Source organism: Centroberyx affinis, unplaced genomic scaffold, assembly GCF_046629955.1.
Source record: "Centroberyx affinis isolate AG114_WGS23_722 - 3 ecotype Tasmania unplaced genomic scaffold, CSIRO-AGI_Caff_v1 ptg001070l_1, whole genome shotgun sequence".
Lineage (NCBI taxonomy): Eukaryota > Metazoa > Chordata > Actinopteri > Beryciformes > Berycidae > Centroberyx > Centroberyx affinis.
This window is the reverse complement of record NW_027279619.1, coordinates 520,056-535,172: the sequence shown is the minus strand read 5'-3', so window position 1 is coordinate 535,172 and position 15,117 is coordinate 520,056. Positions and strand designations below refer to the sequence as shown.

At 43.8% G+C, this 15,117-nt stretch overlaps 1 protein-coding gene across 2 annotated transcripts in view; it reads right to left on the bottom strand.

Moving 5' to 3' along the window:
- Positions 1-3,033: 3,033 nt before the first annotated feature.
- The window catches only part of ank1a (ankyrin 1, erythrocytic a), an 88,244-nt gene continuing 76,160 nt past the window's right edge, over positions 3,034-15,117 (bottom strand). Inside the window, exons 40-45 of one of the 2 annotated variants that reach the window (XM_071523147.1) lie at positions 11,366-12,011; positions 10,271-10,619; positions 7,289-7,372; positions 6,595-6,747; positions 4,945-5,043; positions 3,038-3,414 (exon numbers count right to left, since the gene is read on the bottom strand). In XM_071523147.1, the coding sequence (XP_071379248.1) occupies positions 4,972-5,043; positions 6,595-6,747; positions 7,289-7,372; positions 10,271-10,619; positions 11,366-12,011 (1,304 nt within the window). In that variant the 3' untranslated portion in view covers positions 3,038-3,414; positions 4,945-4,971. Of the gene's footprint in view, positions 3,415-4,944; positions 5,044-6,594; positions 6,748-7,288; positions 7,373-8,623; positions 9,102-10,270; positions 10,620-11,365; positions 12,012-15,117 lie in introns of those variants that run through there. The other variant, XM_071523148.1, reaches the window with a different exon arrangement.

Here is a 15,117-nt window from a genome sequence, read left to right as displayed (position 1 = left end):
ATTTGGTAAGGGGCAGCGATAGATCAGGGGTGGGCTGTGTTGAGGATAAATGCTTGTCATCTTGAAAGCCTAGCCATCGAAGCCACCAAGTCGCCCCACAGTTCCACCTAACCTTGCTGTTGAAGATCAAACTGTCCTCCCTATTGTCAGATCATTAGACCTCCCCCTCTCTCCGCACCTCACATCAGCATTTGATCCATAAATGGCCCCTGGTTCAGAAGCCAAACATAGAAGTTTAGCATATGAGCCCTTACTGAGCAAACCGTATGCTGTCACATAAGGGGTAATCCACCTTTACACTACTGTGTAATCTGTTTAATCTTTATTGACATCTGACTTTTTTGAAGAGGTATTAAAAATGAAGAATTATCAAAAATGAAAATAATCTTTGATGAAGGGATATTTGTTAAAATGTCAAAAAAAGAAGAAAAAAAACATTTGAGGCTTCTCTCTTTGAATCTCTCATGGATGATTTGTATGTATGTTTCAAATAAATTGGGAATTAAGTCATATGTTTGATGAGCAATGGCAGATATTGAGTTGAAATAACCGAGTGAATAGTTTATCATCTACTAAACTACAGAGCCAACACATTATGCCTAGTTTATATCAAGACTTATACCAAGACTTTACATTCATCATCTGGCTGCAAAGCCTCACTAAACACAGACTTGTGGATGGGTATTTATTGCAACTTTGAGTTTTTGTGACTAAAGCACTCAATGTAATGATCAGTTCTAACATATGGTTAGAAAGCAGTGTATGTAGTAATTCATGTAATGAGGGATGGCACGCTTATTGAGGTAAATCAACTTTTAAAAAATGTGTGAATTTGGATTACATATATATTCTGAGAGCCTCTGCTCTATGTCCATTTGCAATATTACTTCCTGTGATATTATCACAACTTTGACATGTCCCAATACCTAGGACTGAATAAGTGATATTAAAAGCTCACACACACACACACACACACACGCACACACACGCACGCACACACACACACACACACACACACACACACACACACACACACACACACACACACACACACACACACACACACACACACACACACACACACACACACACACACACACACACACATTAGGATTTCTCTCAAGGTGCATATGAATGTCATTAAGGCTTAAAAAAACTATGACTAGACACTTCTACATTCTCTTGATGATTAACAAAATAGAGACATTGGGCACTTTGCATGAAACAGATGGGATAGCTGGTATGAAGTTCTATACCTTTAATTGCCCAAGCCTGAAGAAACACACATAGAAGTCAAACTGCAAATACTGTGAGGAAAAGTTACACAGTTTCCTACTACTTTGATTTATGTCTGTATTAAAACTAAATCTTTTTCTTTTCCAAACAGGCAAAGTGATACTATTATTAGTGAAATACTAATGTTTTGACATCATTTCTGAGTGAAGAGTAAAGCTATGATTAACAGATTGATAAGCCCAAGCTTAGGAAAAACATGAGCTATGATCCTGATATAATCACACACACACACACTCACACACACACACGCACAATCCTTTCCTTTTGTAAGCGTTATTGCTTCTTCTGAAGTAAAGTTAAGACAGTAAATCATGAAAAAAAGGACAATAAACAATAAAGAAAGGAGCGAAACAAGAGACAGGGTTCGGGAAGGGTCAGGCTCACAGTTGTGGGGTCAATATTACAGTTTCTCATCACAGTGATTGGTGACTGACTGTCTTTGCTACACTCCAAAGAATTGCCAAGAAGACAAACATCAAATCTCAACACGTCCGACACACAACACTTCCCTTGCTCCAGCTGACTCATCACCTTACCCAGCCGAAACCAGTGCTACGTCAATACCAGTGTTTCATCTGCTTTACCCTCATCAAGTGACATCTAGTGTTGGTGGAGAAATGGTCTATAAATTCCCCTCACGGGTAGAGGTATCAGACTCCCTACCCCATGAGGTCAAGATGGTCCAATAGACACTGCTACTAAATGAAGGTGGGATCCTGCCCCCTGCTGGAGGGGGGCAGGACTGCTACATCTAGTCTGAGAAGCCAACTGGAGGCGGGTGGGAGGTGGGGGGTGGGGTGAGCAGGGCAGGATTCAGGGTGAGACCGGGAGAACACAGGTATCAGGATTTTGGCTCATAGAGGAAATCTGATCATCACAAGCTCCACAAGGACACAGTACACACTGGGGGGAGGGGATTTTTCATGAAATCTGTCACTCAAGATATCTGTTATTTTCACCCTCCACACAAGGAAACCACTCTGAGGGAAGGCTGGGGGAGACAGGCGCAATACAGAAACCTGCTCTCCATCCCCAAAGCTCAAAAAACCCAAACAGCCAAACCTAGTTCTTCCCTCTTAAACTGTGACATGTGGAAAAGCAAAGGGTGGAAGCACATGGAAATCACAAATCAACAAACAACCTGACACACAGAAACCCGACGGATAAAAACAGGCAGAGCGACACGACAATTTGATTTGTTTGTTCTTGTACCCACAAAGATCTCAAGATATATAGAATAATATATAGGTTTAGACTGAACGAACCAAACAAGAAAAACAGGGAGGAATACCTTATGTACCTGAAACAGCAGCATCAGTGGCATCGCATAGGGATCTTATAACATAAACAACACACACGTAACACACAGTCATGTATAGCATTTTCAGTGCATACGATATTATGTACAACACCAATATCCTTGGGTGATAGTGTAGCTTACTGGACTTTGAGAGCACTGGGACAGTGTGGTTTGAAACTAGTTTCTGATGTTCCTAGCTGGAAGAGTGTGGCAGGGAGGAGGGGGAGTAACCTGTTGCCTAGAGATTATGCAATTCTCAATATTTTACAGTCTCCCTTTTTCTAAAGTTTGACTGACACACCTTTCCCTGTTTATTTAGAAAATGGGCCAGCGATTGACCATACCCTACATTGCATGCCCGTCCCATACAGCGGTGTCCTCTCCCCATCCCGCCCCACCCTTTACCCGCCCCTATAATTCCCTCAGTATTGTAGTTAAAGACAGGCCATGCGGCAGCAGTCACTCATGCTGATACAGATAACAGGAAGCACGTTTTGGTTGCTAGTTTTTTTTTTTTGTTTGTGTTTGTTTTTTGTTTTATACGAAATCATGCTTCTAGCCTAGTAGTAGATGTTTTTTTTCACGGTTTCTTTAAAAAAAAAGGTAATAAAAACTACAAGTAAATCCATATCCTTCTCTTCTGGTGCGTGCTGATAGTCGGCATAGCCGTCGTGGTTGTTATCATTGACTTGGTTGTCTGTTGCTGTTCATTTCTCTCTGTCTGCCTTTTCATGGGTGTTCTTCCTCCTGTCAGCTGCTGCCGGTCATGTGTCCAAGTAGGATGCGTTTGGTGAGGGGGTTGAATCCTGCGGAGAACCCTGTGGAGAGAGGACAACACATTGATATAGGACATGCCATGAGTTTATCCTGCTGCACCTGACTGAGCAAAGACACATAAGGAATCTATTGAGGATCTTGCATGCAAGTTGCACAACACTAAGTCTCTAAGTCAATATAAATGTATGTGAGTATTTTTGAGTCAACGATTAGGTATATCTATCTATAATTGGTATTGGTATAATTGGTATACTGCTGTAGGCTGTCTTGGCTAAAATGTCAGTCTGTGAAGTTCCCCTCAAACTGAAAGGCGTTCTGACACTCAAATATCTCTCAAATTTGTCTCTCATTTTGATCAGTCATTGCAATTTCTATCCACATTTTCTAAACGTACTTGTAAGTAGCTAGGCTGTAATATATACATATATTTTGCACCATTATTTAGGCAAAAATGGCCTCACAAGTGGTTTTACAGTCAGTAGTGAGCGGGTTGAAATCAGTAATCTGAGGAATGTCATGGCCGTTACGTTAGAAAGGGCAAGTCACACTCTCATGTGTCTCATACAGCATGCCATGGTAGATTACACACACACACACACACACACACGCACTAACAACCACAGTTGCTCCAGATAGTTTGCATTTCAAAGGACAACTGGCCTTGCAGCTTTGACCTTGAGAACCGTCTCTTACAGGCCTCAAGGACAACTGGCCTTGTAGCTTTGACCTTGAGAACCGTCTCTTACAGGCCTCCTTTCAGTTTAGTTTATTGTCCTCAAGAGGAAATTCTTTGATTTTTTTGCTGCATACATGTTGTGTCATTTGCCAGTTTGTCACAACATGAAGGCATCAATCTGTTGGCCTGATATAATTTACTGCAAAACATGACACAAAATGACTAATGTATTTGTATCTAAATCACGGCAACATATCGAACTTCTGTTGTCCATTTGAAGTAAACAAAATGTCCTTTATGGTTTAGGGGACTGAAGTTCTATTGTATTTTCAGATTGTAAAAGACTAATTTGCTTTTTGTTTTTCAAGTAACAATTTTCAATACGCCAGAATTCATTCAGATAAAAAGAAAATGATTAAGGCATTAAGGATCTCCTTATGATTTGTCTACTGTCTCCAGTCCATCTGCATTAATCCCTACTGAAATTCTGGATAGTAAAAATTATTTCGCATTAGCCAGGCCTGAGAAAACGTTAGTTAAGTTAGCGGGTTCATTTTCCAGCATCTGAATTTCTCCATTTCGTGTACTAAAATATATCTATGTGTACTTCTGTGGGCATAAAATAATTAAGAATGACAATGACAAGTGCCAATCTACAAGTTCAAACACTGGCAAACAGTGCTTTTGTACTATTATTATTAACCAATGGTTTAACATTATAACCATTAGTTAAAATGGTAATTTACATCATCAAATGTCCTTTTGCTGTACCAGCGTCACACTAAACATCATTAGTATTGAATTAATGGTACATTCAGCTGCATTTAATCCAGAGAGACAGGATTAAATGGTCTAGCCCACAGGTCAGACGAGGCGCTGTGGGTCAGTCCCGTACCTGCGGGGACGCGGCACTCTGTCTGCCTCACTGCTTTACTCTCCGCAGACTGGCACATTTCACTATCTGAGCACCCTTCTTCACATCCACAATATTGGGCTACATCAGGGGGAATGGGTGGCAGCAGGAGAGGTGCAAGGAGAGCCAGGAGGAAGGATGGAGGAGAGGTGGAAAGACAGGAGCAGAACGACAGGTTGAGGGAATGTTAGTAATTAAAAGAAATGGGGAGAGAGTGACATGAAGGATCAAGAAGTGAGAGAGATAGAAACGTGAGGAGGGAAAACAAGGATGAAACAGCAGAGGAAGGCAATAGTGACATGTGGGATGAGAGGATAGACAGAAAACAGGAGAAACAGGAGTGGTAAGACAAAGAAATGTGAGGAGGAGAAAAGAGAAAATAGGTGAAGGGAGTGGAAAGAGGAAAAAAAGGAAGAAATTATGTACAGACAGTCAAGCAGTGACAAAAGTGATGGGTGGGGGATTGAAAAGACAGTAAAAGATAAGAGGGAAAAGGCATCAGAAACATCTATATGGGATTCAGAGCAGACCTGGGTCAAATCGTATTTGCAAATACATTTTTGTTTTGTTTTAGCCTTCTTAGGTTCCAGATGGATGGGGTTGACCACATGAGATGATACACTGTTTAGACAATCGCAGGAAGGTCAATGGGATTCTCTGATTGACAGCTTAGTTGACACTATTGTCCTGATGTGTTAAACCCCGCCCATCTGCTACTCCATGCAGATGGAGAAAAACAACCTAAAAATTATTTGTGAATACTATTTGACCCAGCTTCTGATTCAGAGAGTCCTGCAGGTTTGAGTGATACAGCACACAGTCACAGTCACAGTTGAAGGACCACAGACTTTAATGAAGGCAGAATGGACAGAGGAGTCAGTCATTGGGATTACTGATGGGGAGAAAATGGACTACATTACCACTGCAAGGAGCCACAGTCTATTCATTCACTCTTGATCAACGGGCAAGAAACAGATATTGCTAAAATCATTGAACACTGGATGGACCAGTGAGCTGTGAACACTTCAGCCAACCCAATGAAATAACAGGGAAAGCTACGATACCAGAGCAAGGCGCAAAAGTGGACTCATTAGTTGTCTTGCATGCAGAAGGTGAAGGTGAAGCAGGAATGAGAGAAGCTTATTGAGTGTATGTCACTGCAACAGAAGGTCAGCAAGCAAACAATCAATCAACCACACGTGTCACTCAATCTGCAAAGATTTAGGACCTAGATATAATGAAACAGGGCTATTCCTTTTATAATCATGAGAACACACACACACACACAAACACTGTGCTAGGCCTGGCAGTACACTGTACTGTAGCTCATGCAGGTTAAGCCACCTAAAGAGTGTTGGGAGAAGCCTGGGAAAGCAGGGCCAGGTGAGTCTTTCAAGCTCACTGCAGCACAGAGTCCCTCGTTCAGCACATACTAGGTTTTTACAGCAGTGGCTGTATTCTACGTATAGTCCAGTACCTCTACTACATGGATTCAACTCAAATGGGCCCTCATCAGATGGTGCTCTGCCATATGATCCGATTTGATCGAGTCCATTTAGGCTGTAAGTGCTCCCTGCACTTCCTAGCTAATGGGAGCCTCAGGTGTTGCAAGGCCTCAGATCAGAAGCCCACCTTGCTGCTGTCCCGACCCAGGATGGCGTAGTTCATGAACTGTTCAGCATCAATCTCCAGCTCGTTGGCATCCTGCAGCGAACCCTCCACGCTCACCTCCTGAACCCCCTCCTCACCTGAACCCTTCCCTCTGCGCACAACCTTCCGCACAATCTATCACATCCACACATAAACACACACACACACACACACACACACACACACACACACACATACACAGGAGGGTGGGAGAGAGTGATGGATGAAACCAGGTAGTGGGGAGGAGGCAGGGAAAAGAGAGTTGGTGGAAGAAAAAGAAATGATGAAAGAGAAAAAAGGGAGTGTAGGCAATACTGAATGGGGTTTATCGATAATCATTGATTCTCTGCGCTCCATTCAGGCGTAATCAATGAGTTATGCTCAAAATAAAACAGTATCTAGTCACAGGCTTCCTAAAATCAACATCAAATATGTTTATTTGACCAAACTTCCACAAATTAAAATGAATTCCCCATGCTATGCAGTACACACTGCATCAAGGGGACATATTCCCATGCGTGTGAAGATGATGGCTGATGAACTTTGTAATGATTATTAGCCTAATAATCATTTCTGTGGAGAGATGCTGTGTGAGTATTGTGACATTGACATTAGGGAAACACTGACTGGAGCACAGTTTCAGAACACAGTATAAAAGCATGCTGAAATGGCTGACCTTCTTTGTGACGATGTTTCCATGTTCATCCGTGAACTGTTCCTCGCTTACTTGCTCCCCAGGAAGATCTTCTACCTCATCACCCTGCGGACAGAAAAGTATTTGTAACCTCAAATGATGTATTGCATGAAACCATAAAGGGATCACTGCCTCAACCAGAATATAAGCCGCTCAAAGAACGATTAATTTCTAACTACATTTATGATAAAGTAAAGACAATGTGTCTTCTTGAACGTACTGGACTTATGTGATGCAACCCTTTCAATACACAGGCTACTGTATACAAGCTACGAATTCCCAAAGTACTATAAAATATTTACTATGTAGACTGATGATAGTACAAAGGAAATGTGCAGTCAGAAAACATAATGAAAGCACAATGGAGCACTTTAAAATAGCCACACAGAATATCATCACTGACATGCCATGAACCCTTCCACTAACTGGAAAGAGAGAGTGGGGGCGGGGGACAGATGGGTGAAGGGTGAGAGGGCTGTTTATGGAAGCATGTAAAACCAACAGCTAAGATCCACGGACTTCACTAATGTTCCTACTCTGTGGTCTTAGCACTTATAATTACAGTTCATGAGGTTTATGATAACACAGTTGTTACTCCTAATAATTTGCAGGGGTTTCAGCACAGCTATTTATAAGATCAAAGAAATTCCTGTAGCCAGACAAGCGAGCTGAGAGCAAGGACGGGTTGGTAAAACTCCAACAGCCTCCAAAATCCACAGAGGCACGGGTCAGTGTTTGTGTTGAGACCAGGAGGGGGTTGAGAAAGGAAGAAGAATGCCATAGGGCTTTTATAGAAGTGGAGTTCAAACTGGTTGAGCCCAAGGAGATCTATTCACATCCACAACAGCGCAGGATAAACTTAGCTACAGTCTAAATATGTCCTCCTACTGTAGTTCTATTCTACCCATGTACCAGAATACAAAAAAAACAAATTATCAGCTTTACTTGATCTTTCTTTAAAAGATCTTTAATCTTTAAATCGTTGTCTTTACTTACTGGATGGATTTTATGTCATTGTCCAACAAATGTAGAACATTTCCTCTTGTACACAGTTTCTCTGGTTAAGCCTCGCTGCTGCTTACGACACGCCCCTTCCACTCAACTGCAGTATACAGTCATTCACCCTTGTCACAACAAACCTCATATCACCCCTATGTTTTATCAAATGCTCTGCCCCCCTCAGCCTTTCTCCAAACATAATCTTTTCTCCTGCTCTCCCCCATTATTACTGTTTTCTGTTTCCTGCCTGCATTTTCACACATCCTTTCTCCATTTTTCTTCTCGACTCCCCCCTCTCTATTTCTCTGTATGTGGTACCTTGAGGATGACTCTGCGGCGGACCACTCTGGTGGTGACATTCTCCTCCTCATCAGCCACTCCCTCCACCTCACCTAGCTCCCGGTCCAGCTGAGCGTGTATGTAGGTGAGGACGGAGCGCACAGAGCCGCTGGCTATGTGGATCACATTCTGACAGCTGATGACCAAGAAAGCCAGCAGCACGAAGCTGAAGAGGAGCTCAGTCACCAGGGCCCACATCGCCCCACTGTCCCTCTACCTCGATCCCCAGCGAACCAACACAGCCTCACACACACACTGGTGTGCACACACACACACACACACACGATGATGCACGACTGGGTGAGCTCTGGCTTCACTCCCTCTGCCCTCAGTGGCTTCTCGCTTCCCACACAACACTTCTCTCCGCTAAGAGGGAAGGGAGCAGCTGCAACCCTGGGCCTTCTTTCAGCGGTTCTTGTCGCACTTTGGTTTTGTTTCTTTCGGTTCTTATCCCTCTTCCATTGGCTGGGGCAGTGGGGCCTCTCCCTGGGTCTCTATTCCTTCTCTCTCCCACAGTCACTTGTTCAGGAATGGCCGGCCCATGACATAAAATCCAGGCAGCAGCAACCTTGGGAGGCTTCTATTTCCTCTCCCTCTCTCTCCCTCTCTCTCTCTGCACATGTGATCTGTGGGCTTTAAATACCTCTGGCTACTCCAGTGAGGTTCTGTGTGCTGTGGTGAGAACACTGAAAGGCCTGCACCCTGACCTCGTTCAGGTACTCTTTACTCTAACTACAGACTATATCATTCCCTGTGGTCCGCACAGGCTAGTATTTGTTCATATACGATCACATCGGTATGCAGATACACTTCAGCTGCCTGCTTCTCAGTGGTACACTAGGGACAGTGGGACTATTTCAACGGCACGGATAACTCAGGCTACAGCAAGACCGTGTTGAGCGAAATTAAAGTGCTCTGACAGAACAAAAGTCCAACATCAACAGTCCATTTCTGCTCCCTCACAGTTTCACAACTGAGATGTCCTTTACAGTGCTATTTGGTGGTGTTGTGCCAGAAAGTTGACACGTGTGATGGGCCGGGATAGGGATCATGTAACAAGAGTGTGACAGTGAGAATGCTTTCTATATTTGGCAAGACATGCTGTTCGTGCCCATCTTGGGCCCTGGACTGTGTGTGTGTGTGTCTGTGTGTGTGTGTGTGTGCGTGTGTGTACACTGTACTGTATGTTTCTGGGGTTTACCATAAATAATTTAATATTAATTAGATTTTTCCTCTAGTCTGACTTGAAGATGTGTCTTCTACCAGAGAGAAAAAAACTGACAAAGTTTGTTGTTTAATCAGCATGGTAGTGAAGTCTCCTACATGTGCCAAACCTATAAACATCTGTTAAACATTTCTACTGTACTTGGCAGAATTTCCCTGATGAAAGCAGGTTGAGCCTGTGGTCAGTCTTAGTTCAAGCCCATGTATAGTAATAACACAGTGGCTTTAATCACATAGATGTTTTATTATTTGCTTGAATTATTTTTGCTTGCTTTGCATAACTTCAGATAAATCCTATGCAGAACTTATCATCCCTTCATAGACAAAATCACTGCGCCTTGTTCAAAATGCAACTGTATGATTTTATCATTTTAGTCTGCATGGGAGGGGGGATGCACTCACCTGGCCCCTCAGGCGCACGTCGTCCCAGGCCCTCAGCTCTGGTACCCTGTGCGGAAAGCCCAAGCCTTTCTCAAACGGCTGGGTGCCTCTGAAGTGCCCCCGTAAAATCTCTGAGTGGCCCATGTCCCGCACTGGCTGAAGCAAGGCCTCCTGGGACACACGGGACTGGTCTCCGTCCACGGTGTTGCGTACTGATGACATCATGGTGTCCATGGCCTGCCTGGGTTTAGGCTGTGTACCCACCCAGGCCTGAGTAGGGTCAGTGACAGGGATCCAGCCGGGACCTGTCTGCTCCTGCAGGTAGGAGAGGAAAGAGCCGCCACCACTGCCACTGCCACCATTACCTGACCTGGAAGGAGAGAACGGATCAGTGAGGAAGGAATTCCCATTCCCTTTTGAACGGAAAGCACGTATGAACCAACCAAAACAAAGGACCATGTGCACATAGATGACAACTTCATTTTTCATGCTTTTCATCCTTTGGTGCAAAGCATCCAAACATAGGATGCATTTGTATGTTCGTGCTCCAAAAAACAGAACATTTCTGTACCACAGACTCTGGCACCAAACTAGAGACTCAGCATAATCCTTACTAACAAGCTAGCTGCCACTTCCTCACAGTGGAATGAAATTCCAATTTATCACTGCCTTTTAATTTCCATGCTCTCTAGAGGGCCTATTAGCATAAATATGTGACTGAGAGTAACTTAATTTTAATGTAACTATAATATCAGAAAGCTCTATTTTTAAGTCTTATTGTTTTAGTGTACAGTGAGAGACAGGAATGATGCGAGGGAGAGGAGGATGACAAAGATTCATGCCAGCTTCATCTCAGGACGTTGGTCTGCCCCTTAGCCAACTGTCAGATAGGATTTATTGTTTTACCCAAACTGGAAATGCTGCATTGTGGGATAGGCTATCTATGGGGCTGACATGCTTTATGAACATGGCCCATTGTTATCTTCAAACAATGACAGACTGTACAATAAAACAGACTCAGTGATTTTTCTTAGGTGTGAGTGTATACCACACCATGCCTGTGGGATTGTTGACATTGCACTGTCCACCTGAGCGGCAGACAGAGGTCTGACTCACCTGTCTCCATTACGATCTGCAACGCAGCTCAGACCAGGTGACTCGCTCAGCCGGGCATACACCCTTTGCTGTCCTGCAACAAGAGAAAGCCCTTCCTCTGAGCCCGTCCCTCCTCCTCCTCCTCCTCCTCCTCCAGCTCCATCTCCACCAGTCGTATTAGTGACTCCTGATGCCTCCGAACTTGCCTCTGACCCCTGACCATTGTTCAGCCCGTTAAGATTGATCCCAGCGATGGTTCCCCCGAGCGAGGCTGGCGTGGCAGTGCTGAGCGAGTCAACGCCCATCTCTGAATCGTCTTCAGCCAGCTCCATGGAGCCACTCAGCCCCACGCCCCCTCCGCTGGCTGCGCTGGCCTGACTGGCCGGCCGACCCAGACTTCCGTACGGCAGCCCCAGCAGACCTTCTGAATCGTCAGCATTGCTGCACTCCAGCGAGGAGTCCTCCACAGCCACCAGGGAGGGGCTGTTGCCCGAGGGCCACACCTGCACATCAGACATCTCCATGAGCGTGTCCTCTTCTGTGGTGGCAATGGGCGCACAGTCCAGACTGGAGACTTCCTGCCAGTAGGGCTCAGCGCCCAGCGGGGAGGGCAGGCTGTACTGCATGGAGGCCGGTGAGAGTAGCTCTTCCTGCACCAGCCCATAACCTGGAGCGAGACAGAGAGAGGCACACTGACACGGGCCCCCCGCCTCGCTCCCCACCTCACCCCCATAGCACCGGGACCCCGGGAGGGGGGGAGTGCCCCTGCCCTGAAGCAGGGCGGCTAGGGGAGAGGCAGAGGGGGGCACAGGGGACAAATGGGAGAGGGGTAAGGGGGGAGAGAGGGAAGGGCCAAGACAATAGTAGCTGGAATACAGGTGCAAGGAGCTTAGGGCAAGGGAGCAAGGGCAGCTTTTAGAAGGAGGGGTTGTCAAGCCTGATCAGCCAGCACTGACAGTGAGTGCAGCAGCGGCAGCAGCAGCAGACACGGCCAGGCAGACCGAGAGGCTGAAAGAGAGATTAGGGCCCAGCAGTGACTGATGCTGCTCTGCTGGCTGCCACCTGCAGGGAGAGGGACAGGAGTTACTGCCTCCGCCACCATCCTGGGGCCGGGACACACACCTGTCCAGCAGGGACACACACTTATTCACACATACACATGCCATAAACACACTTTCTCACACTCTCTCTCTCTTTCACACACATACGCACACATTCACACACGCATGCAGTCGCCCCCACTCATACTCTTATACAAAAACAGGCAGGTTAAATATTGTAGTCAGGCTGGATAGCATGCATGCAGGCAATCTCATTCTCTCTCGCAAGCAATCACATTCTCTCTTGTTCTCTCACACAAGTTCATACACACAGGTCCAATCCTTCTCTCTCATTGACTCACACAACAAATAATGGCATACAATCCATTTAAAAAACAATCAGAACACAACTATATACACATAAAGGCTTACTACTGATATTTTTACAAACACACATACAGACTTGTTTTTCAAAAAAACACTATTTTCTTTCAGTTTCTGTTGTAAAACTCATATTGTTGCTGCCTCAAACACAATTTTGAATCAATATTTGAATTACAATTTTATCTAATAGTGAAACGGCACACTGCTATTGTGCCTTGGACTCAGGTCACTCCACTACAAATCTCAAATGCCCCTTTTTTTTCTTTTCTCCTCCCAGGGAAGACTTGGCCTCATAGAGAACAGCACAAAGGTACAGCAGTGGAAAGTAATTGTTTCTTGATGTAATAACTGTATATTGTGCAAAAAGGTTGTTTGTTGGTGTATGACTGCTTCCGGTTGAGGACTGTGAAGAGTGCACTTTCACTCTATATTTCACGCTATAATACAAATAATTTGCCTTGTATCTCCTTTGTAACCAAATCATACTGAATGCATGATACGGCAAGCAGACAACTAATCATCTGGACAGTGTTAGTACCATAAGTTTCAGATTTTATGTAAAAATTGTGATGAATGGCAATGTAAGCAAAGCAAAATGTCCCAACTTTATTAAAAACCGAGAGTGGAAAATGTAGGCAAGAAGCTTTACCAAGAGGTACATGGACAAGAGGATGAAATTGGAGATGTGGACCAGGGATAAGAGGGAGATGAGGAAGCGATTCCCTCACTGTGTGAGCACATGTGTGAGAGAAAGAGAGATAGAGAGAGAGAGAGAGAGAGAGAGAGAGAGAGAGAGAGCGAGAGAGAGCATACTGCATAGTGGTGGTGACAAAACTGTGCAAAGCCCTGGGTGTAACTTGATTCATGGTTGGCAATGAGTACTGCTGAGAGTGCAGTAGATATTTGTGACACCAAACGGCCAAAAAGACCTCTTGTCCCACTTTCTATTTCTGCTGTCTTTCTCTGCCTCAACCGCTGTTTGGGCATCTATAACAACTAATAAAGACTATAGTTGTATAGTGCTTTCCTTTACAAAGTGAAGAAAGTGCGATAAAAAAGAAAAAGACAAAGATACTAATAGCCCTGACTCTATTAATGCCCATAGCTTATTAAAACTGACTAAACAAAATTCAGAAACTATATTTGATTGGAGTAGAAAATAATACAGAATAATCAGAGCAAAACCAGGATTGGTTTGCAGCTCTTAAAGCCATTTAAAAGTAATCATTAAAATCATAAAATGAATTCTAAATTCAACTGATTTCACATTTGGACTAGTTGCAATTGAAAATGAGTTTATAGTTGAGGCAAGAATAAATCTCTAAAGAATAAATAATAGAATAAGAATTAATATATTTTGGAAAGAAAACGTCAAGGTTCATGATTACATTTAATACGTGCACACATTTCTTTTGCAAGTGAATGAGGTCCAAGCTCATGTCAATGCACATGTATGTATGTTACTGATTTTAAATTTTTTTTTGGTGGTAGTCTATGTGGAAAAGTAGTTTATATTATGATCTGAAACCATGATTTTTGCATTATGAGCTGGTTTCTAAAGAATCTTCACCTGCCAAAAATACAATATGCTAATTTTTGGTTGGCATGTCTCTGTTAATAAATTAAATATATTTGTCAGTCCTTTCTCGCCATGTGAGTTGATTGGGAAATGATGGTGAAAGAAAGAGAGATTGGTTGGAGAAGATGAAGTCATGGATTGAATGGGGGGAGATGAGGAAGGTGAATAAGGTGGATGTGAACGCCTGACCCTCCTGATTGAAAGACAAACACATACACAGGAAAACAAAGCAAACGAAGCCCATGTAAAAATAGTCAACGAAAAGACACTCACTCATTTCACACATACATTGAAATACTGACACATTAAGACACACATGTATATGGAAACACGAGACACCCTTGAGATATAAGAGAAATACATTTAAAACAGACATAAAGACACTCACACCGACACACACACACACATAGACTGAGTGATGGGTTCACATCGAATGCTTAGCACATGTACAGTAAGGGGAGGTACATTAAGGACACAGCAACTCTACCCTGTACAACACTCACAAAGACACATTAGAAACATAGAAACAAAATAACCCCTGTCAAATGGACATATATAGAATCAAAGACGTACAAAAACAACCACAACATTCATACATGAACAGAGCAGTCACAATTCACAGTTCTCAAAAAAAGGTTTTCGGCCTTTTTTACCCCCCATAGAGGACAGATTACTGAAGAGGAACGGAGAAGACAGACTGCAGGGTCATTTTCAAGTAGGCATGCCATGCAAAGAGACATGTCTGTTGGTCAAGCAGCTTCAGGTGCCAG